We start from the raw sequence: 22,889 nt of genomic DNA on the forward strand, positions 1-22,889 counted from the left end.
TCTCACTAAACCAAGTCTTTGCAGGCAGTTTTGTGTTTGGACCCAACAGTCGATGCTAGAGATGATGTGTTGTGATATCTGGGATAAATTTTGATACTTCCCATGGTAAATCTCCTGGTAATATTTAATCATCTCTATTTTCACAGTAGACAGACCTATTAAATATTTAAAATCTTTCAGCACAGACTGCAGTGGTTTCTGGACTTTTTATCTCTTGGGGGTTAAGGCACTGTATGACAGATTGGTAACTAGATTTCCACATCTTCTTTTAGTGTCTCTCCATTGGTGTACTTGATATTTTTGGATTTGAAGACTTTGAAACCAACAGTTTTGAGCAGTTCTGTATAAATTATGCAAATGAGCAACTTCAGTATTATTTCAATCAGCACATTTTCAAATTGGAGCAGGTAAGAAACAAGAGTCACTGGAGTGAAAACTTTTGTTTTTATCAAGAGTTTATGTATTATGCAAACTTAGCCTCTATTCTGCAAAACCCCATGGCACAATTGCTTGAATATTTCTGAATATTTTTGTTTTCTGAACATCTTTACTTTTTCAATCTCTTCTTTCACTGTTGCTTGTTATTGTACTAATGATAGTGGGGTCTTTCTTCAGCAGGCTGGCACTAAGTTTCTGCTTGACTGCAAAAACTAAGATAACACTCAGGTGATCCCAGACAGAAGTCAGCTAAAATTGTGAACTTTGGTACTGGAAGTCTGTAGGTGAGGGGTTGGATTCAGGTGGTTTTATTTTAATGGTTGGGAACCAGCTTCTCTTATTTTTCAGTCTGTAAGTATTTAATAACCAGTCTTTGCTGCTTCTCCCACCCACCTGCATTTAGGGGATACAACTCTGATCCTGGCAGTGGTTCTGAAGTCCTGGCATGTGTTGATTGACTTGTTTGATGGTGTCATCTGACAGAGTACTCTGAGTGCTGCAGGAGCCAGCAGATCCTGTTTCTGGACTGGGTTTTGGAGGGGGTTTGCTCCAGACTTGTTTTTTTTCTGCTTTGTGCAGAAGTGTGGTTCTCAGGTCACTGCTGAAAAGAGTCATTCTCTAGTATGTGATACTTTGTCAACAACTTTAGGCAAGCTTTTTAAAGAAAATAAAATTACCAAACATTCAAATTTTGTGTGTAATGTTGAGGTCCCTGTTTTGTAACTTAGGACAGAATTGGCTATCCAGGCTGGCCAGAGTAAATAGTTACATTGTCTTCTTTTTCTTTTTTTTGCCTAATGCCATTTTTCCAAATAAGCTTAATCCTTGAATGACCCATTTCCTGTATCTCTTGCAGCCTGAGGGCCCTCAGGGGGATCTCTATATCTTTTTAAAGAATGGCTTTTTTGTCTGTGGAAAATGGCATTTCAGTTCTGTTAACACGGTGTGCACTGTGTTGGGCAGACTGAATTCCACCTACTTAAAAATAATGCATTTATCATCATTATCATCTAGAACATAAGAGGTGCCTTTTGTCCCTTGTTAAACATAAAACTTATTTAATTTTCTGTGTGATTCTTTTTTTACTTTATCATTTTTTTACTTTATTACCTTATCATTAGCTTTTTCCTGTGGGTAGTAAGAAAAGCTTTAAGAAAGCATTAGGAAAATCTGGTATTTTGCTTCTCTATCTTAGTGGAAAGCTTGTCTTGTTGAGCATTTGAGGGTTTGTCACTATAGCAGAAGAGCTTCATGTTCTCTTGTCAGGGAGCTCCAAATGTTCTGAGCCTGAGCAATATCCATTGCTTCCTTAGGGAAGTTCTGATCTTGTGTAGGCCTTAACTGCCTGTTTTGCAATTTCTGTTATTTCCTCTGACGATGCAATATGAAAATTCTAGAACTTGATATTTAACTATTCTCATTTCCCACAATACAAAAATTATGGAAGAGAAAATAGACTTGAACTCCTCTGTGTCTGCCCAGTTTTACTGGAGTGCTGTGGATGTAATGTCTGACTCCAGGGTCACAGGCTGCTGATTGCTGGGAAGGCAGAGCACAGCAGAACATTCCTTTCACAGCTTTGGTTTTGAAATAGTTTTGCCCCAAACAGACCCTGATGAGTGATGTGCCTGAGGACCTTTGATCTGTGCCACTATGCCTGTTCTTCTGTTCTGGTTTATAAAGTCTCCTTATTTTCGTCTCTGTTGCCTGAACTAACAAACTCCACTTGCTGTAGCTGCCCAAGACTGTATTTTAAGCACTTAGACCACAGGACATCAAAGGTCAGGGCACTGTACTGATAAGGGAATTTTCTTGAGCTGCACAGGAGGAATATAAGAGTGAAGGGATCACTTGGCACAATATTGACTATACTGATAATGTGGCCTGCATTCACTTAATCAGCAAGAAGCCAACTGGCCTCTTCTATCTTCTGGATGAAGAAAGCAAGTAAGCAACAAACATCTGCAAAAACATTGGTGGCAGGGGGGAGGGAAGGGCTGTGAAAGGGAGCAGAAATACAGCCCTTGAAAAAGTAGAGGAATGTTGTGGGAAGCAAGGAGTTATTTATGACTATGATTTACACTGGAGTTTGTTTCTGTTGATTCCAGTATGGTGGTAATATACATTGATGCTGAAATTGAACTTTGGCTTATGCAAACTTAGGAACTTCCATGTTTGTGGCTTACCATGGAGCTGCAATTAAAGTAAAATGCATGTCTGTGAGTCTTTGGAGCATTAAGTAGCAAGTGTGGTAAATAATTAATGTGGTGCTAACTAAATTTGACTGGTGAAGTGGGAGGAAACATTGATGTACACTTGAAAGCTCAGAATATTCTTCTGTGTGTGGAACTGCTTGTTTTGGGTCCAGAAATTGAGCCCACCTTTAAAATTCAAAGCAGGTGTAGAGATCTTGAACAATTAATACTTTCCACAAGCAGCAATTGGTTCATTCTGTCACCCTAATAAACATAACTGTATTTGAGAAATAACTGACCTCTTTTGTCTTGTATTCCCAGTTTTCCACATGCCACCAACCAAACTCTACTGGCAAAATTCAAACAGCAACATGAGGAGAACAAGTTTTTTGTTGGAACCCCAGTGATGGAGCCTGCTTTTATTATTCGCCACTTTGCTGGCAAAGTGAAATACCAGATCAAAGTATGTGGTAAATCTGCTGGGCGCAAAAATAATTCCTTGCCTTTCTGGGAGTTTATTGTCAGGATGTAGAAAATGTGCTGGGAATGGGCTGGATCAGAAGGGTTCTCAGAGATACTTTGGGTTTGCTTTTGGGTGGTGGTGATGGCTGAAGGGCAACCCTCACTGTTATTCTGAATAAACGAAACAGGGAGCTTTCCCAAGAGCTTGCTGTTCCATGTGCCTGTTTTTCAGGATTTCAGGGAGAAAAACATGGATTACATGAGACCGGACATTGTGGCTCTGCTGCGCAGCAGCGACAGCGCCTTCGTGCGGGAGCTGATCGGGATGGACCCGGTGGCCGTGTTCCGCTGGGCCGTGCTGCGCGCGGCCATCCGCTCCATGGCCGTGTTCGCCCAGGCAGGACGGGACAGGGCCCAGAAAACAGCAGGTGAAGCTGGGGAACAGCAGGGATGGACTGGGAAACGGCAGGGATGGACTGGGAAACGGCAGGGATGGACTGGGAAACGGCAGGGATGGACTGGGAAACGGCAGGGATGGACTGGGAAACGGCAGGGATGGACTGGGAAACGGCAGGGATGGACTGGGAAATGGCAGATGGGGCTGGGAAACGGCAGGGATGGACTGGGAAACAGCAGGGATGGAATGGGAAATGGCAGATGGGGCTGGGAAATGGCAGGGATGGACTGGGAAACGGCAGGGATGGACTGGGAAACGGCAGGGATGGACTGGGAAACGGCAGGAATGGACTGGGAAACGGCAGGAATGGACTGGGAAACGGCAGGGATGGACTGGGAAACGGCAGGTGGGGATGGGGAGCGGCAGGGATGGAACGGGAAGCAGCAGGTGGGGATGGGGAATGGCAGGTAGGGCAAAGGAAAGTGCTGCTAAAGCTGGGAAACTGCAGGTCTGGCTCAGGAAACTGCAGGTATGGCTCAGGAAACTGCAGGTAGGGCTTGGGAAACTGCAGGTAGGGCTCAAAAAGTGCAGGTAAGGCATGGGGAAGTGCATGTATGGCACAGATAGGGCATGGGAAACTGCAGGTAAGGCTTGGAAAGTGTGGGTGTGGCTGGGAAATGGCAGGTAGGGCACAGGAAACTGCAAATAGGGCTGGGAAACTGAAGATATGGCACAGAAAACTGCTCTGAAAACACTTAATACTCTACAGCTGCTCTGCTGGCAGAATGAGTTTGTGGCAAAACTTCATCAACCAGACACCATCTTTGGTGCTAAAAGCAAACTGGGTATGGAAATGGTTTAATATTCACACATGGAGGAGGTTGGCACTGTTCTTACCTGAGGTCATTCAGTTTTCTTCCTCCAGTCAGTGCAGCATTTCCAGCAGGCTGGGACAGACTTGAAGGCGTGTTTGTGAAAGCTGGAGGGGTGATAGTTCTGATATTTTCATCTTATCATTAGTTTTGATCTTCTTAGAACTCTGTGAAGTATCAAATGAGTATTCAGAATTAACTACTAAATTTGAGCAGCTGCAGCTTCCTTTCTAGTAGAAGGGAGTTTGAGCAGCAAAGTACGGTGGTTTGTTTGGGGTTTTTTGCCTGCTCATATCTTTATCAAAATGCAATTTTTTGGTTATTTCCTAACAGGAGTCGTACGTCAAGGACCCAGAGTTCCCCTTGGAGAGCTCCAGAGATCGAATACACCAATAGAAAAAGTTTATCGGTGAGAAACGCATCCTTAACCCCTACAGCTGAACTGCTGAGTTGGATTTTCATATATCAGATCTCATCTAGATCCTTCCATAAGGAAAGCAAGTTTTATTTTTTCTATCTTGTTTTTTTTGGCCTTTTTAATACCTTCCAAACAACACTCGAGCTTATTTTATGTAAGATCCAATGCCACCACATGTCAGGGACAACCTCAGTTCCATTTACCACTGGGTTTTTGAGTTCTCTGTGGTTGGTGTGTGCAGCTTTTAGCATTGTGTGCTCCTCTGCAGCCAGTCCAGGTCACTGAAGGGGGCAGAGGCAGGGCCAGTCTTATAGAACTGTACCTCTGTAGGGAGATTTGCCTTTCCATGGATATTTAGGCTTTGTACATGTTCCTTTTGCAGCTGCTCAGTGCTCGATTTCTCATTTGATTGTTCTGAGGATTTCGATATAAATGCTTTTCAAGACATCATTTCTTTTTGTGAGAACAAGAAGTAAGTAGCAAAAGGCCTGAACTCCCAGGCCAGGGAGGCACATTTGCAGGACACAGTGACTTTCTCAGTGTGCTCTGGGTGACAGTGAAGCCATGGAGCACTTAGAGTAGTGACTTCATCGTGCTTCCTAATTCCTGTATCCTGGACAGCCTCTGTCACTTGGGGAAACAAAGAACTAAATATCCAATTTGGGTGAAAGGATTGGTCACAGCTTACCAGATCTATTTCCTTGGGATATCTTGAATCTTGATATTCAAAAAAGTTCAGAGGTGCCCAGGGAAGTAACAACCCTGTGTAATAATGTTGCTGCCTCTGTGAGCAGCTCAGAATGGGGAGAGCATCTAAAAGTCAGAAGTGGTTCTTACACTTCTGTTATTTTTGGTTTGTGCCTCTCTGGAGAGTAAAGAAGGTAAGTTCTCCATGCCAGGATGCAGCACTTCACAAGCACAGTGCATGCTTGAAGAATGGAACATGCCACAAATTAAGGACCATCCCAGGCTTACTTTGAAAAGCTAAACATGAATAAGTTTGAAATGGAAATGAAAGCTAAAATTTCTTCAAGTATCCCTCTAAGAGCTTGTTTATAACTTACTTTTCTGATGTAAGTCTAAGTAGCCTCATTTTACTAGTCAAATCTCTCTATTAAAAAGTTTACTGTTGTTTATAAAGAAGCATATATCTACCTGAAAGGGTTCCTTGGCTTAATGTCCTTCCTTAATGTCATTGCCTGTTAAGTGCATTTTGCTAAATTTCCCTCCATTTTCTGGATTAATGGCTCAAGAATTTACATTAAAAGGTAGAATCAGAGAACAAGTTGAGCCCTGGCAATTAAATTTTGGAGCACTGATGGAGTAGAAAGTGCTGACTTGTCATCAAAATCACTCATGTTTAGGAAAAAGTAGCCTGGGATTGACCTGCTACATTTTGGAGCACACTTGGTGATGGAACCTTTTGGGGTTTTAACTCCTTTTTTCCCCCCTCTCTCATGGCTGTGTATCTCTGTTTGCCACCTGTGTTTTGCTGTGGATCATTTTAGAGACATGCATGAACAAATCATCGCCAGTATTAAAGGACTGCCCTGGCAGGGTGATGATCCCTGTGAGCTGCTTCGGTCCCTCAGTCAGCTTCAACACCGCTCCCACCTCCTGTGAGTGCTCTGGGTATTGCTTTGAAAATGCAACAAGAACCAAGCAGTTACTGCAGTCCCTAAAAATGATGCTTGTCCCAAATTTGTCTTTTGAAAAACACTAAAGACAATTAAAAATAAAACATCCCTTCTGCAAATAGGCTGTAGAGAACACTTTGTTGCTTCATTGTCTTAGCTGAAAGTTAAACCTACTTCTCATGTGAACTTGCTTTAAAAACCCCAGGTATGTAGTGTGAGCTTGTTGTTGCAAAATATTCAACAGTGAGATCTCCCACAAGGTGTGACAAATGTTTCCTGAAATTCAGGGTGCTGCTGGATATATTCCTGGGTTTAGAGTCCTTACAGCTGCAGTTCTGTGCATGTGTAAGGAAATGAATCTATGCTCTGCTGTATAATAAGTAAATGTAAATTGGGTGGCTCAGAGCAGGAACCTGCCCTATATCACAGTTAACATGCTTAGAACCAGCAGGATATGAACTGCAGCCTTCTTTCTGAGAGTTCCACTTCTTCACCTTCTGTGTGTGGATGAGAGCTGTGCCTGAAGTGTGTGTCCTGCTCAGACGTTCCAGAGTTCCTGGTGCTGGGACATGCATTGTCCTTTTGGGAGCAGTTGGGTGCTTTCACAGAGGTTCTGGTGCCAGCAGCTGTAACTTCTGAATCAAGTATATTTATTTGATAGTGCCTTATAATGAGTTTAATGACCATACCCTTGCTAAAGATGCTCATGCTCCAGTAGTCTGTACAACAGGGCAGTTTTGAATAGCTTTAGCTTCAGAGGTAATGTTTCACTTTTGAAAGCTTCCAATACCTACAGAGTTTATTTGAGGGAAAAAAAAAAATTGTTCTTGTTGCAGAGCAGTTTGCATTTCTTGCATTGATCACTTGTGAGGCATGCATGAACACACCCTTGTGCTCATTTTCTTCTGTCCTTCACCTTGCCTCATAAATTGCACCAACTTATGGCTTGCTGAAATAATCAAAATCATGTGTATTTTCTTAAATTATCTTTAATATTTTAACAGGAAAAGTAGAGGTGTCAAGCAAAAGCAGATCATTCCCAAGGTAACCAGAAAATTTAGATTTTTCTCGGGTTTGGGCTTTTTTGCATTGTGAATTTCATTTTGATTGAGAGAACTCACTTCAGAACTGTTTTATAATGTAGGAAAAATGTGTTATTTATCTAAGCTAAAAAATAGGTGAATGTTCATTTTAATAAGAATTGTTTAATTAGACAGATATGGAGAAGTCAGGGAAGGCAAATGCAGTGATTTTGTGATTCCCCTTGTTCACCTTACACTTTAAAAGCTTCACTTTTAAAAAAATGTTTTTTCCCAAAATAGAAATAATCATTAAATGTAGCATGCCATTGAATGTGGAACTCTGGGTAGCTGGTTTCATTCTGACTCTTTTCAGACAAATATTTCCCTTTTAGTTGAAAGACTTGCATTTTGTTGATTATACAAACTTTCTCGTAGAACTTGCTGGATTCCAAATCTCTGAAGCTCATCATGAGCATGACCCTGCACGATCGGACTACAAAGTCCCTTTTGCACTTGCACAAGAAGAAGAAACCCCCCAGCATAAGTGCCCAGTTCCAGGTAGGTGACACCTCAGGACACAGGCCCTCCTGGCCTGATCTAGGCTGGTCTTGCTTGGAAAGCAAAGTGGGTTTTATTCTTGGGGGTTTTTTGAAGTGGGGTTTTTACTTGATTGAAGTCAGAGTACATTTTGAGATGCCATTTATGCCATGACATATGTCAGTTCTCTGTATTGATCATCATTGTATACAGATCTCGTGCCACTGTGAGAACATATTCAAACCCTGCTTTAAATTCTTTTGAGAAAAGCTAAAAGCAAATACCAAATACAGGGATGTGCTGAGCAATATGGGAGTATCTGTTTGGATTTTGTATAGCCATCAGACCTGAAGCAGCCCAACTCCTGAGGCAGAAGCTGTCCTGCTGTGAAACACCACTCAAAATACTAATACCTGAGGAAAACTTTGTGGCTGTTTCATTTCAGACTTCACTTAACAAGTTGCTGGAGACACTGAGCAGGGCTGAGCCATTCTTCATCCGCTGCATCCGCTCCAATGCAGAGAAGGTGAGCTGCCTCAGAGCTGAGCTGCCTGCTGAGATCCAGGGCACGAGCCTTGGAATCTCTTTATTTCAACTTGTTCACTGTCACTCTGTGTGCAGGTAAAAGGTAACCAAGGTGTGGAAAGAATTCTGCTGTCCCTACAACAGCAGCTGGGCTCCTCAGGCTCTCAGTGGCTTTTTTCTGCTGATCTTTTACAGAAGGAGATGCTCTTTGATGAGAGCTTGGTGCTGCAGCAGTTACGGTACACGGGCATGCTGGAAACTGTGCGGATCAGGAGGTCTGGCTACAGTGCCAAATACACGTTCCAGGTAGGGTGGGAACTGGAAGTGGTTGTGCTTTCAGGAACATCTGCTCTCTTCAGAAAACATGCCTTGTGTGTCTCTTCATATGAGGCTCATGACCCTTGGGATGAGCTGTAAAAATGCACTGTAGTTTTGAGAGCCTCCATGGTAAAAAGTTGTAGTTAAACTGTTGTGAGTCATGTGCCAGTAAATCCTTCCTGGTTGTGTGAAGGAAAACATTCTGAGTGCAGTCAGTCAGTGCTGCACAGTGCTGTCTCCATGTGGGAATTTTAGTTTTCTGTAAAACACTCTGGGAGGGTTTAGAGATCACATCCAGGTGATCTTTCTCATTAACACGAGGCTGACTGTAGCCTGCATTTTATGTGGAAAAATAGCTCAGTTTGGAGTGAGAGGTATTTTCAGATCTCTGTAGCTTAAGTGTCTTAAATAGAATTCTATTTTGGAGATAAAACTCTAAACTTGGTAGTTTTCTTCTAACTTTGGTCTCTTGCTGTCTCTGCTTTTTACAGGAATTCATTGATCAGTTTCAGGTGTTACTACCCAAAAATGCCAAAGCCTCCAAGGAAGACATTTGTGGTTATTTGAATAAACTCAAACTGAATGAAAACTACTATCAAATAGGGAAGACCAAGGTCTGTGAAACTTTCTGTAAGGCAGTAAGAAACTCTGTTGTACACTGCAAAGTTCAGTGTAGTTCATTTACAAGTGTTACTCTTCTTTGCTTTTTGTACCTAAATTGGCTATTTTAACTCTTGCAAGTGGTGACAAAGAGGTTATACTTGACCCCTGGGTTTTGATGCCAGCCTGGTTTCTTGACTACAGTACAAATCCATGTTATATAGATACTGTTTGGGAAATCGTTGCTATTGGCATTTGTCAAATAGGTCAATGTTTGCATTTTAGAAGGGTTCTGTGATTTGAAGGCTGTAAGAACAGGTGTAAGTTTTAGAATCCAAACTCTGAAATTTAAAAGGACTTTTATTTTTTGGCCAAGCTGTCAACTTTGAGCAAGTTGTCAAGGTTTGGTGCAGTGGTACCAAACCATTACCTCATCTGTTATCACTCCAGTGGGGGCTGAAAGGCTCCTGTTAACTGCTTCTTGATGAACTTTTCTCTAACTGAACAGGTTTTTATGAAAGAGGCTGAAAGGCAGATACTACAGGATACACTACACAAAGAAGTGATGAGGAAAATCATCCTCCTTCAGAGCTGGCTCAGGATGGTTTTGGAAAGGAGACGCTTTCTCAGGATGCGGCAGGCAGCCGTTGTTCTACAGGTATCTTCAAGAATTGCTGACCTTATTTTCCTAATAAACAAACAAAGTCTGTCATGTAACACTCCCCACCTTGAAGTGTCCCTCCTGACTTTGGAAACCTCCCTTTGCAGGCGTGCTGGCGCTCCCGCTGTGTCAGGATGGCTCTGCAGAGGAACAACGCTGCCATCGAGATCCAGGCGGCCTGGAGGCGGCACCGGCAGCGGAAACGCTTCCTGCAGCTCAGGAGGAGAGTTTGTCTCCTGCAGGCCCTGCTCAGGGGGCACCTGCAGCGTAAGAGGTAAAGGGGAAGGAGCAACGTGGCATGAGAACATCCATTTAATCACCTGGCTTCACCTGCCAAGCTCAGTTTGTGTGTTGGGGTGACTTAGTAAACAACCTGGTAAACTGTTGCCCAAGGAAGTTGTGGCTGCCCCTGGACCCCTGGAAATGTCCAAGGCCAGGTTGGGTGAGGCTGGGAACACCCTGGGATAGTGGAAAGTGTCACTGCCCATGGCAGGGGGATGGGAATGAGATGATCTTTAAGGTCCCTCCCAACTCAAACCATTCTGGGATTATATGAACTTTAAGGTAGTTACTCCATGTGATATTTCAGTCAGTATCAAGTGGTCAGTGGAGTGTGGACACTGTAAGTGCTCAGGACTTGAGCTTTATTCAGCTGAGCTGTAGTGGTGCTGCAAGTCCTGACAAGCAGACACCTCCCTGCAGTCCCCCTGGGACTGGAGGTGTAATTTGGGTCTGTATCACTATTTGGGCTGCATTTAGGCAGTTGGTGGTTTTTTTGGACCCCTGGGCATTAAGGATTTGGTTTTTTATGTTAAAAATTCTTAACAGATACCAGAAAATGGTTCTAGAAAGGCAGAAAGCTGAAGAAAAGCAGAGAGAAATGCAGGAAGATGAGGACAAAGAGGATGATATGAGCAGGGATGAGCAGAGTGAACCAGCAACAGATGAGCTGCCTGTGAAACACGAGTCAGAGCCAGATCAAGCTGTTGAGGATGAAGATCAAGCTCAAAATGAACAAGCTGAAAACCTGAGCTCATCTGAGAAAGCCACGTTACCCCAGAAGCACACGATGGAGGGCTCGGAGAAAGTAACCAACAGCCGGGAGAAGCGGGAATCCCGTCGGCAGAGGGGGCTGGAACACAATGATTTGCAGAACAAGCATGTGCTCCTCTCCTTTGAAGGACCATCCGTGCTGTGCCAGGAGGAGCAAACTGTTTCTGAAGAGGCTCTGGAAACTTCTCCAGAGCTAGAGAAATCCACAGCACAAGAAGATAACGTCCTTCAGGGAAGCAGTGAGGGAGAGAAAAGTCCAAGCAAAGAAAAAACTCTTTCAGATATTCCACCATCAAGTGAGATAAAAGAAAGTGGTTCTGTTCCTGAGCAACCACCTGGATCACAAGCAGAGGACACGGCAGCTGACAGAATGAAAACACAAGGGAAGCAAAATAACCAAGTAAAAGGCAGCCAAAGCTTTACATGCCCTGAAAGGCCAACAGATCTTGCACTGAATGTTCGTAACACACTGTCTGCTACTGGCAGCTTTCAGGGCCCTGCTGACTGCTGGGCAGATAAAAACAGGCGGCAAAGGGCAACCAAAGACCTGGACAGCCCCACTTCTGCAATCCAGAGATACGTGGATGACCCAGAGAAGCTAAAGTACAAGAGAGAGAAGTGGAAAGGAAAGAGACAGTCTGATGCTGGCCAGAATGATGTGCTGAGTCAGTCTTTGGATGGAAGGATATGTGTGGATAAGTCTCCTCAGGATCAGCTAGAGTAAGGGCAGCTTCCTTTTTTTTCACTTCACAGAAAGCAGATATCTGTAATGTTTAAAAATCAGTGGAGAACTCCTGAGAGCCTGTGCATTTGGACCACGTTATAGGGGGAAATGGTATTGTGAACAATTCCTGCTTTTCCTTGGCTCCCAGTCTTGCAGTGAATTTGTACATGCAGAATGTTTTCAGAAGCTCACAAAAGATGCAAAGCCTGCCTGGCTGTATTAAAATGGAGAGTCAGGGCATTAGTTGAAATAGTGTCTGGAGTTTATTTTCATGTATCTTTTACCCAATGAAAACAAGGTTTTAGTGACCTGCAGCTTGCAAGCATCATCCTTCTGATATGGGAGGAAATCTGACATTCCCATGGTTTTTCACCTCTCCAGTATATTTTGCATTTAAAAGTAAATTGCAGGGGCTGATCAGGGTTCTGACTCAGATGTAGTGTTGATATGTGGGTTATTTAAATGATGTGAAAAGGCCACAGACTTTATTAAAATACATATTCTGAAACTCATCTTACTACAGGAAGAAGGGGAGTTCAGTTTCATTAAGTGACCTCTCAACTTTGGCCCAGACTGTTGCCATGAACCAGGTACTGATGCTATTGTGCATATTTATACTTAATTATCATTGTTTATAAATATTAAAGATTTGTGAATAATTGTCTGTAGTGTGTTTCTGTGTTCCTTCAGGTTGATTTTCTTTTTGCTTGATACCCATGTAAAAACAATCATCAGGAAATATTATACAGTAATTTGAAAACCTCATTTTAAATAAAAATCTTTGATATTTGATCAAAGCATTAAATATATTTGGCTCTTGTATTGGGAAGCTAATATCTATTGGGTAAATTGCTTTGTCTTGATGAAGCAAACTTCACCATTCTAGCTTTTAAAACCCTTTAAAGAATCTGTGTCACTCAAAATGCAGTTTTTGACGACTCCTCTCTCCTGTAGCAATCACCAGATCCAATAGAAGAAGAAAAAGGCAACAAGAAATATCCTGTGCAGAAGAGACCCAGTGACCACTTCCCTACCTTGGACTCGGCCGTTCCTGTGCAGCCAGCGAGTCAGCAAGGGGATGCCAAGTATGGGCTGTGTGTGTGACTGGCCTGTCTTTGAGAAAATGAAAAAAAAAGAGATTTTCCATTGGTACTTGAGTTGGGCACCTTGAGACTGTGATTGTGGAGGGGCACAAGTTGGCACCAGTTATATGAGTGGCTGTGTTGCTGGTTCATGTTGCTCTGAGCATGATATCTGACCCTGCTGAGGAGCAGATTCTCTGCTTCTTGCATAACACTTTCTGTGAACTGATTCTTTTTAAAATAAGAACCAACTTACAGCTGGGATTAAAGGTTCATGTAGTGTAATACAACACCAAGATAAAAGCTGAAGAACCCAGCAAGCGTGCAATGCTGCTTCCCTGGCCTGCTCCAGTCTCTGGCATTCTGCAGCCCAGGGACTTCATCAGCCAGAAGTGATGTTTTGGATATGTGAGGTGTTGTCTGTGTATGCTGAAGGTTGCTCTCTGATCTTGTAAACAGCAGAAACTCCAGGAGTGCTTTCACATTGTCTTTCCTTTTTTTGTGCTGCTCAGTTTTTCTGCAGGTTGGGCCTTAAATATTCCCCGTAGTTGTGAATCCTGTTGTGGGTTATTGTTAAGAGCCTCTTCTTGTGGCAGAGCCAGCTTCCATTATAATGGGACTGACTTGGATCTGCTTTTGTGTTCAGGTCTGCTTTCAAAAGCCCTTTGCGTAGACTTTTGGGAAAAAAGCCAGACAAGAAAATTGCAAAGGAGAGTTCTGATGTGATTGAGGAAGGAGATGGCCTCTCCCTTGTATCTTGTGTCCTCTTTACCGACACAGGAGGAGCCCAGAAAGTTTCAGAAGGTGAGTTTGGTGATTTAACCTTCAGCGCAGTGAGTCTTTTCTGCAAGGAAACAAATGCTGCAGAATTCCCTCACCCTGCTTGAATGTACAAATCCATTTCTTTGGCAGGTTCTTCAGGGCAGCCAAGCCGCCCCCAGGCTGGGAAGGAGAGCAGCAAAGCAAAGAAGAACAGAACCATAAAGATCAGCAAGATTTCGAGCGTGTCCCAGAACTGGCGCGCGTCCATGGTCCGGGAGATTGCAAATGCCAATGAGCTGAAACACCTGGATGAGTTCCTCCTAAACAAGGTGAAAGGCTCCTAGCCATGATAAAATTCAAGTCTTTGTTCACTGTTTGTGTAGAATTTTTAAGCCTGTTGGTCTAGGTGCAAGTTTGTTATAATCTGAAGCAAAAGGGAATTGTTTGGATGGTTTGGCTGCGTTAGGTCTGCATTAGGGCCCTTCCTATTTTTTTCCTCAAGTCACTGAATGCATAATGTTGCATTAAATACAATACAGGGCATTCATGATAGTTCTTTGTTTACAAATGAGTGGGCAGCAAAACTTGTATTAAAACAACAGAGAGAGTTGTAAGTAAAGAGAGAATTCTCTAAAGCCCAACTACCCGACTCTCCTGTTTTGTATCGTCAGCACAATGCATTAAAAAGTGTTGTTTTAAATAATTGGAATGGTCACAAATGACTAAGCCCAGCCACTGAAGCTTAACTCTGTTCAGATGTTCTTTTTTTAACAAAATCTGATGCAGATGTATTTTTTTCTAGATCAATGACTTACGCTCCCAGAAGTCTGGTGTTGAATGTTTGTTTTTTGAAGCCACAGAGAAGTTCAGAGGAAACATCAAGACCATGTACTCTGCTCCTGTAAGTAGTAAGTCTCAATAAAGGAAAGTTGGCAGGCAATAAATGAAATGAGTGTGCAGGTTAAAGTCTTGGCCTGCAGCTCTTCAACAAAGCAGTTCAGCAATTCTCAGGATAGAATTCAGAGCTGAATGTTAGACTCATTTTACAGTTCTGTAATCTCAAGCAGCCTGCTTTATTTTCCTTTTCTCATTCACTCAGCCATAAATTTATTTTTAGAAATGGATGGATTTTGCTGTCTTCAGCCTCTTAATGCTGCTGTGTTTAAACACCAAAGATAGGAGCCAACAGCTTTTCCAATATTCTTCTGACACTGCTTTGTGTCAGCCAAGTGCTGTTGGACAGTGCAGGAGGGAAGTGTGTTAACTTGCTTCTGTCATGGGCTGTTATCTTTGACTTTGATCATGGCTGTACTTTTTCACCTCTGAACTTAAGTACATGAAAATATGAAACTGTCTCAACAGTATCAAAAAGAAATGCCTGACAAGTATTTTTCCTTCTTTAGAATGGACAAATCCATGTTGGCTATAAAGATCTGGTGGAAAATTACCAGCTCCTAGTTACAAACCTGGCCAAAAAAAGGGAAGAGAAAGAAGTCAAGCTGGTTTTGAATCTCTTTCTATCCCTTCTGGATGAATTCATCAGAGGATATACAAAGAAAGAGGAATCTGAGCAGCCCAAGGTATGAAAGTTATTCTGTTTATGGGATGGTGAAACACTGTTGCTCTCTTAACATAAGTGACCTGTGTTGCCTCAGAAACCTTTTCCATGGCATTCTTTTTTATTTGGGAAATGCTTGCCATACACACATCATGTGTGTAACAAATTCTGATTGCTGATACACCTTTATGGAATTGTTAATTTTTTAACTTAATATTTTCAGAATCTGGAAGTGTGCATTTTCTTTGGTGAAAACATAGGAGTTCTCTGGAGGTTTGAGAGATGGAGTTGCTTTGTCATCAGGCAGTGAGCTCAGTTGGTTTTTAGGAAGTTGATAGTGTGAGCGCAGACAACCCTCAAACCAAGCTGAAGCTGCAGGATAGTGTCTCAAATGTCTGGAGGTGAAGTAAAGTCTGGGAAACTCAATAGGAGAAAAAAACAGAATGGAATTTCTGAATTTCAAAGACTAAGGCCAGTTTTGTTTCCCACTGCAGCAAACCAAAGCTCAGAAGAAGAAACGGAAACAAGATCGTGCAGTAAGTGCTTTCTTTTTGCAATAATCCAAGTCCTCAGGTGCACTCACAGAACACAAACACCCTTTGAAGAGCTTGATTTTGTACCGATGTTCTGGTTTGTTTTGCATGCTCATTGACTTTCTTTTATGAAGATGTGACAATATAAAACTGGTTTTCACAAAGCAGAGATCTTGCTCATGCAAGGTGATACTCAAGCATTTTCTTGTTTGTCCATAGCTTCTTTTAGAGTCTGAAGGCTTTCTCAAGCATGGGTTGTGTAAAAGAAAACAACTACTAAATATTAATAACAAAACTCTAGCTCTTGTGTTAGACTGATGAACTTTAAGGCAGCAAGTCAATTATGAAATATTCCAGCAAACATGACTGCCTTAAGGCGAAATTTGGTTTCAGGGTGAAAGCTTTCAGCTGTAATTGTAAAATAAATGTGAGAATCTGCGATTGGATAGAAATAATAATAATAATAGCAATTTTTAAAAGGCAAAAAGAGTTCACTGATTCCTTGCTGTCTCTCACTAGATTGAAGAGCACAATGGCCACGTGTTCACAAGCTACCAAGTGAGCATCCGACAGTCGTGTGAGCACTGCTCCTCCTACATCTGGCCCATGGAGAAGGCCTGTCTGTGCAGTGGTGAGTGAACACACCTCAGGTGTGCAGACTGCTGGTAGCTCTGGCTGCTACAGGTGGGCCTTGGTGAATAGGCCATGTACAAAGTGGGTAATTCAAGATGCAAAGTGTTTCAATGTCATTTAGATGCTTGTAACAATTGCTTCTTTCTCTAGTCTGCAAGCTGACTTGTCACAAGAAGTGCATGTCCAAAATCCAGAGCAGCTGTACCTCCTGTGGGAAAAAGGTAAGGCCCGTAGATCTGTGATGGGGTTCTGTGGTACCAGAATTGGTGCATGCAAATGCTGCCTTTATTTCTCAGCAAATGAACAGTGAATGTCCAGGCACTGAATAAAAATTGCTTAAAGAGTTTCCTCCTCTGTCTGCATGTAGTCACAGAGGAACCCTGCACTTGCAGAAACAGAGCATTCTCCTGGGAGGCGATGCTTGAGCTAATTTAGGAACCCTTCTCACAGTGTGTGTGCAGTGTTGGCCAAACTAATAAAGAAATCCTGCAATGTGAACCATAAAGGCTCTTCTGCTGCAGCTCAGGAAACCTACCTTATGATCAAAGGCATGTAGCAGGCCAGAATAAAACACTCAGCTTTAGTTTCTGGAAGCAGTTGTAGCAGGGAGCCATGGCGTTTTCTAGCTTGGGAAGGGGAATTCACAGTGGGATCACACCTGTGTCAACCGCAGAGCGAGCAGGACACGGAGCCCCGGCACTTCGGGGTGTGTGTGAGCGCTCTGACCAGCGAGAGAAACTCGGTCCCTGTGGTCATGGAGAAGCTGCTGGAGTACGTGGAGATGCACGGGCTCTACACAGAAGGCATCTACAGGAAATCAGGATCAGCAAATCGGATGAAGGAGCTGAAGCAGTTGCTGCAAGAAGGTCAGGCAGTGTTGTCCGCCCTTTGCATTTCATTGCATGATACCAGTTTTCCCTGTAATTTTCTTCTATCTGAAAGTATCTGTCACATCTTAGTGTTTAAAAACAGCTTTTTGCTGACTGTGCAGGCTGTATTATTTTTGATGGCTGCCTAAGGCTGTTGAGTACCTACAAATTACTGTCTTTTACCTATTTTTAACTTGTGAATTGCCAGTTGGGCTCTGTAAATGGGAATTTTGAATGTTTCTAATCTTATTTCTATGGGATCTCATTGTATGCATCGAAGGATTCAGCTGCTCTAAATAAAACATTTCTTTTCAGACCCAAACTCAGTGAAACTGGAGAATTACCCTATTCACACCATCACAGGGATCCTTAAGCAGTGGCTGAGGGAATTGCCAGACCCACTGATGACCTCAGCACAGTACAATGATTTTCTCAGAGCTGTAGGTATGTTTAAAAACCATTCTCTAAGCATTCCTTTTTTACCTCATTGTGTCCTTGGGAAAAGAAATTCTTAAGCTGCTCATGCTGACTAAATAGCTCCTTCCAGTGCACTTACAACAATGATTTCAGACATTTTACATAAAACACTTTCCAGGGAAATTCTCCTCTAGCTTACTTGATCTTGCTTCAGTGTTCTTTTTTTATTTTTAATGTGTAACTTGCAGCTGCTCTTTCTAAAAAATGTATAAGCATGTGAATAAGTTTTCTTTCAGGCAGGGTTTTTCTTCTTGTTCTGAACCAGATCTGAATATACAGATACTTTAAATCCCTGGATTCTTGTAGCTTCAGTGGGATTAGGGCACCCTAGACAGTGTTGCGAGGTCTTAGTGTGTCACTTGACGCTAACAGCAGCAGCATCTGAAAATACAAGATAATTGTAGTGCCATGAGAGGTACTTTAACATTCAGATATAACAGTTGCTAAATGAAATGACAGTAGGACTTACCAGAATTTAGGAATTCATAGCTTTCCACTAGCCTTGCACACCAATTACAATTTTGTGTTTTCTCCCTTTGTGCAGAACTGCCAGAGAAACAGGAGCAACTCTGTGCTATTTACAGTGTCCTGGAGCAGCTCCCACAAGCAAATCATAATACCTTGGAACGACTCATCTTCCATCTTGTCAAGTAATGAGTTTAATTTCTTCATTTGTAGAGAAACTGTGATTCTGAATGCTTCTTGGAAGCTTTCTAAACTGTTAAACACCTTCAGTCTCAGTGTGGGGATTGTGCTGCTGGTTTAGAAATGAAAGCTGGTAGTTGTGCTTATGAGTGTGGGTACTTCCACTGCCTGGTGTATTTGGATCAAACCAGGTAAGAACAACTTTGAAGACAAGATGGATCTCAAAGCCTTGGTGAATCATCCAAGCACCAGGATTTAGACAGAGGGGCTTGTAATGAACTGAGGATGAACATATGCAAGTCCCAGGAGCAGGGATAAATGGTGCTCGTAAAGGGGCTGCTCTTACCCAGGGAACCTGAGTAAGGAACTTTCCAAGCAGCCCTCTGAACATGGGCAAAAGGGATTTTTGAAGAGAAGACACTGAGTCACCAGACATACTTCTGAGAAGCCACCAGACTAGCTTAACCTGGGTGACTCCCTGATCCTTTGATACATGAAATGTTGTCTGCTTAGTAGGTATGAGATAACTGTAAAGCTTCTTTGGACTGCTGTACATACTGAGTATCCAAGAGGCCTCTTTATATGTTATTTGGAAACTCTGGCTAGGTGTGATCGGGGTATTTGTATTCTAGCAAGGGCTGCTTAAAATCTGTTTTCCTGGATGTTGAATTTCAGAGTGGCTTTGATAGAAGATGTGAACCGCATGTCCCCCAATGCCTTGGCCATCGTGTTTGCTCCGTGCCTCTTGCGCTGTCCTGATACCTCTGACCCCCTGACCAGCATGAAGGATGTTTCAAAAACAACCATGTAAGTTTTGGCAGTAGTGTTTTGGAATGGGATGGAAAATCAGTACCACTACCTGTATTTGTTACAACTTTATTCATATCAAGCTGAGAAGCTGAGGTTCAAGAGTTGTTGAATTCTAGCTCTGCTAGTGCTGCCAATTCCTACACCCCTCTCAGACCTTTCACCATTTTTTACTAAGCATAAAGTAGGATGACTTATAAGTTTTAACTATCAGGTTTGTGTCTTACATCAAGATAATCTGTTTTTCAGAGGGCTTGTACTCTAATAGTCTATTTTGCTGAGATACAAGGCATAATAAAACAATACAATATAGAATTAAGCTGTCTTCTGCATACTTGGAACCCCCTGATGATCTCTTCTGCATTAATCTTTGAATTGAAGAAGGTTCTGTCCTTGACCCTCTCTGTTCTCACCCTCCAGCAGCTCTGGCTGTGAGAGCCCCTCACCATCCTCACTGCATGGCTGGCCTTGCCTCTGCCTCCAATGAAAACAGAGCTTGAAAAATGACAGCTTTTTGTAGCTTCATACTGACCCCTGGGGCCATAGAGGTGGAGAAGGGCAGTTGTGTCTCTGCCAGCCTGTGCCAGCACAGGGACAACAGGTAGAAGCAGCAGGAGCTGTTGGCAGCCATGGTAATGTCTGTCTGCTCACCACTGTGTACAGCCAGCATGGGAGGCTCTGGTGATCCCAGGAGGAACATGTGCCATTACCTGTCACCATTACATATCCTGTTGTGCCTGCTGTGTTGGACTCCTCACCCTGCTACCGTGCAGTGCTGCTGTGAGAGGTGGGCTGGGACACTGCGGTCACACTCCAGCCACGTGTGTGTGACACACACACCCCCAGGCCAGGAGCAGCATCTCATCCCAGCGTGGTTGTTTCAGAACCTTTATGGTATGAGGCAGCTAAGTAAGCTCTTGCCTTTCTCACAGGTGTGTGGAGATGCTCATAAAGGAGCAGATAAGGAAGTACAAGATAAAAATGGAAGAAATCAATCAGCTGGAAGCAGCAGAGAGCTTCGCTTTCCGACGGCTCTCATTGCTTCGGCAGAACACAGTAAGCATTGAAATAAAACACCCAACTTCTTGGGAGGGAGTGCTACTTATCCTGTCCATCCATTCAGTGAGTCAAAACTCATTTGGAAAGAAACAACTGCCCAAAGCTGTAGGTAGGAGCTAAATATACAGCTGTACTGTAGTTCTGATAAATGAAGGGTGCAGGGGTGGGAATCTGCTTTTGTACTGGTTAAAATCTGTTACCATGTAATTCTGTCAGTGGAACTACTATTGAGTGTCTGATATGGCAAAAGAATTCCTTTGCTCCAGAGATGGCTGGTGTGCAAAAATATATTGCATTCTAGGAGGGAAAATACACTTACTCTTTGTTTTTATTATACTGATTAATACAAACGAAACTGTGTCTGATCAGCAGCTGCATATAGTGAATTTGGTCTCCATCTCTCTCTAGCTCTGGCCTATAAAACTTGGGTTCTCTTCTCCTTACGAGGGGAAGCTGGTATGTACAACTGCCTAGCTCCAGTGCATGAGTTTTTCTTATGGTACTCTTGCATGACTAAAGTGCTTACACGGGTTGTAACCCAGTTTTAAACATTCTTTTGAACCATCAGGACTGCATGTACTGGTGCAATTTCCTCCCCAGACTGCATGCAGGGCTGCTGGCCTGTTCTGTCATCACCTGGTATTTTATAGACACTGTATGTAACTTACATTGGATGTAATAATATTACTCATTGAATGACTACTAAAACTAAGCTAAGCCATCAAAAAAAGGTAACAAAATCCTGGAAATCAGGTGAATGGGAAATTTTCTCTTACTTTTTTAAACATTTGTTTGGACAACTAACATCTCTTTATCAATTCCATCAGCCTCTCCTTTGACCTACTCATTTGTCTTCCACTCTGAAACTTGCAGACGGGTGTAGTCGCTTGTGACTGGCAAGTGTTACATATAAATCTGTCTTGCAGGGTAAAAGCTCTCAGGTCAAAGGAAATGACAGTGGCACCTCAGAGCTGGACTCAGTGCACGAAGAGGAAGATGTTTCTGAAGCCAACAATCGGGAGAAGGAGATTCTCATTGATCGCATACAGTCAATAAAAGAAGAAAAGTAAGTCCCCCTTTACCTGGTCAGGCCATGCCCTCTGCACTTGGAGGCAACAGGCAGTAAAGCAGGATACCTTTTGTCCAAAAGGATCTAACTCTGTTCTGTAGGCCTTTTTGAGGGGGAAAAAAGAAAATATGAAGCCCAAGCTGAGAAAAAATACCATGAGCATTAATAGTTAATGACTACATGCTTTACCTCTGAACATGAGCTGTGTGAAGGTGCTTGTGTCAGAGGTGCTGCAGCCTGTGTTTGATGCAGGGAGGACATCACTTACCGCTTACCTGAGCTTGACCAGCGAGGCTCTGATGAGGAAAACGTGGACTCGGAGACCTCTGCGAGCACAGAGAGCCTGCTGGAGGACAAACCAGGCCGGATGGATACCGAAGGTCAGTATTAAGGTAGTAAGTGCTTTTTTTTATTCTACATCTTTCACTTCACACAGCCAGGTGACCAAACATTCTCTGGTCACAGTGGCTCATATCGAGTTACATTTTAGGCCTGCTGTCAGTCTCTAAGTATCTTATTTCTTTAAAGCAATTATTGGATTACACTGTCGTGCTCAGAGCTCCAGTGTGCCTGCCAAAGACATTTGCAAAGTGCCTTCTTTCCCGCAAACCTCTTCAAACTCTTACTCTGCATCCCTGGCTTCAAGGCGCAGATACTCCCTAACACTGTCCAAGATTAAAGTGCCCCGTCGAACTCCAGTGATGCCAACAGCAAATATAAAACTTCCTCCTGGGATGTTCAAATGTACAGAATCCCAGGACAAGGTTTTCTCTAGGGAAGAGTCTCAGATGGTGCAGTGGAGGGAGCAGCCAGCGAGGCGGACTGACAGCATCCACTCGGTGTACATTGCACAAGGGTCTGCACTGGCCCACGCTCAGGAACTCGGGGATGAATATGAACCCACAGCAAAACTCAAACGCAGGTTCTCGGACCCTTACTCTCACATTCCCTGTGTGGAGAAGTGAAATTCTTCAGCTCTCTGGACTCTTCTTGAAGTTGACCACAGCTTTGGCTTTAACCCTTTGAAGGCTGTGAACTTGTTCATGGTCTTTTAAGTGGCTGCGGGGAAGGCAGCCCAGAAGTGTACAGTACTGTAAGGGTTAAGCAAGGTTGTTTAAAGCAAATATTCTCCACTTTAAATTAAAACCTTGCAAAGAAAGTAAAGCTTAATGTTGAATAAAATACATGGGTTGAGTGTACAGGAAACAAGCCTCCCCCATTCTGCTGCCGTGCCTTTTCCATTTGCCTTACAATGGACTCTCATGGGACCAACAGTGAGTTTAGGTCAATGTGTGTTGCCTTAATGTTTTGTATGATTTTATGACAATTTTCTCTGTGGTTTACAGAACTGTTAATGTGGTAATAGCCTTAACTGAGACCAACGTGTATAAAAACGTTTATTAAAACATTGCACTTTTAAAAAATACATGTGGTAGTTTATCGATGTCTGTCTAACAAGCAATTTATTCCAAAGGAAGCCTTTAATGGGGTTACTGTTTTTACGGAGTACTGATAAAGGACGGGGAAACGGGCAGC

General features: G+C 42.9%; 1 protein-coding gene across 9 annotated transcripts in view; it reads left to right on the top strand.

Moving 5' to 3' along the window:
• MYO9B (myosin IXB) overlaps nucleotides 1–22,779 on the top strand; it is a 41,867-nt gene extending 19,088 nt beyond the window's left edge. Inside the window, exons 11-43 of one of the 9 annotated variants that reach the window (XM_014259963.2) lie at nucleotides 273–407; nucleotides 2,264–2,385; nucleotides 2,955–3,096; nucleotides 3,328–3,523; nucleotides 4,698–4,773; nucleotides 5,165–5,254; nucleotides 6,291–6,401; nucleotides 7,424–7,463; nucleotides 7,877–7,999; nucleotides 8,424–8,504; nucleotides 8,699–8,809; nucleotides 9,313–9,435; nucleotides 9,930–10,079; nucleotides 10,190–10,356; nucleotides 10,911–11,855; nucleotides 12,383–12,449; nucleotides 12,814–12,944; nucleotides 13,588–13,745; nucleotides 13,854–14,032; nucleotides 14,506–14,604; nucleotides 15,107–15,283; nucleotides 15,756–15,797; nucleotides 16,314–16,425; nucleotides 16,578–16,648; nucleotides 17,101–17,293; nucleotides 17,612–17,740; nucleotides 18,318–18,423; nucleotides 19,094–19,225; nucleotides 20,158–20,281; nucleotides 20,693–20,740; nucleotides 21,211–21,350; nucleotides 21,606–21,733; nucleotides 21,882–22,779. In XM_014259963.2, the coding sequence (XP_014115438.2) occupies nucleotides 273–407; nucleotides 2,264–2,385; nucleotides 2,955–3,096; nucleotides 3,328–3,523; nucleotides 4,698–4,773; nucleotides 5,165–5,254; nucleotides 6,291–6,401; nucleotides 7,424–7,463; nucleotides 7,877–7,999; nucleotides 8,424–8,504; nucleotides 8,699–8,809; nucleotides 9,313–9,435; nucleotides 9,930–10,079; nucleotides 10,190–10,356; nucleotides 10,911–11,855; nucleotides 12,383–12,449; nucleotides 12,814–12,944; nucleotides 13,588–13,745; nucleotides 13,854–14,032; nucleotides 14,506–14,604; nucleotides 15,107–15,283; nucleotides 15,756–15,797; nucleotides 16,314–16,425; nucleotides 16,578–16,648; nucleotides 17,101–17,293; nucleotides 17,612–17,740; nucleotides 18,318–18,423; nucleotides 19,094–19,225; nucleotides 20,158–20,281; nucleotides 20,693–20,740; nucleotides 21,211–21,350; nucleotides 21,606–21,733; nucleotides 21,882–22,318 (5,085 nt within the window). In that variant the 3' untranslated portion in view covers nucleotides 22,319–22,779. Of the gene's footprint in view, nucleotides 1–272; nucleotides 408–2,263; nucleotides 2,386–2,954; nucleotides 3,097–3,327; nucleotides 3,524–4,697; nucleotides 4,774–5,164; nucleotides 5,255–6,290; nucleotides 6,402–7,423; nucleotides 7,464–7,876; nucleotides 8,000–8,423; nucleotides 8,505–8,698; nucleotides 8,810–9,312; nucleotides 9,436–9,929; nucleotides 10,080–10,189; nucleotides 10,357–10,910; nucleotides 11,856–12,382; nucleotides 12,450–12,813; nucleotides 12,945–13,587; nucleotides 13,746–13,853; nucleotides 14,033–14,505; nucleotides 14,605–15,106; nucleotides 15,284–15,755; nucleotides 15,798–16,313; nucleotides 16,426–16,577; nucleotides 16,649–17,100; nucleotides 17,294–17,611; nucleotides 17,741–18,317; nucleotides 18,424–19,093; nucleotides 19,226–19,645; nucleotides 20,013–20,157; nucleotides 20,282–20,692; nucleotides 20,741–21,210; nucleotides 21,351–21,605; nucleotides 21,746–21,881 lie in introns of those variants that run through there. The other 8 variants (XM_014259969.2, XM_014259964.2, XM_014259966.2 and 5 more) reach the window with 8 other exon arrangements.
• Nucleotides 22,780–22,889: the final 110 nt, after the last annotated feature.

The sequence above is a fragment of the Pseudopodoces humilis genome, chromosome 28 (genome assembly GCF_049639895.1).
Source record: "Pseudopodoces humilis isolate 2021_Gansu_Grassland_sample_001 chromosome 28, ASM4963989v1, whole genome shotgun sequence".
Taxonomy (NCBI): Eukaryota; Metazoa; Chordata; class Aves; order Passeriformes; family Paridae; genus Pseudopodoces; species Pseudopodoces humilis.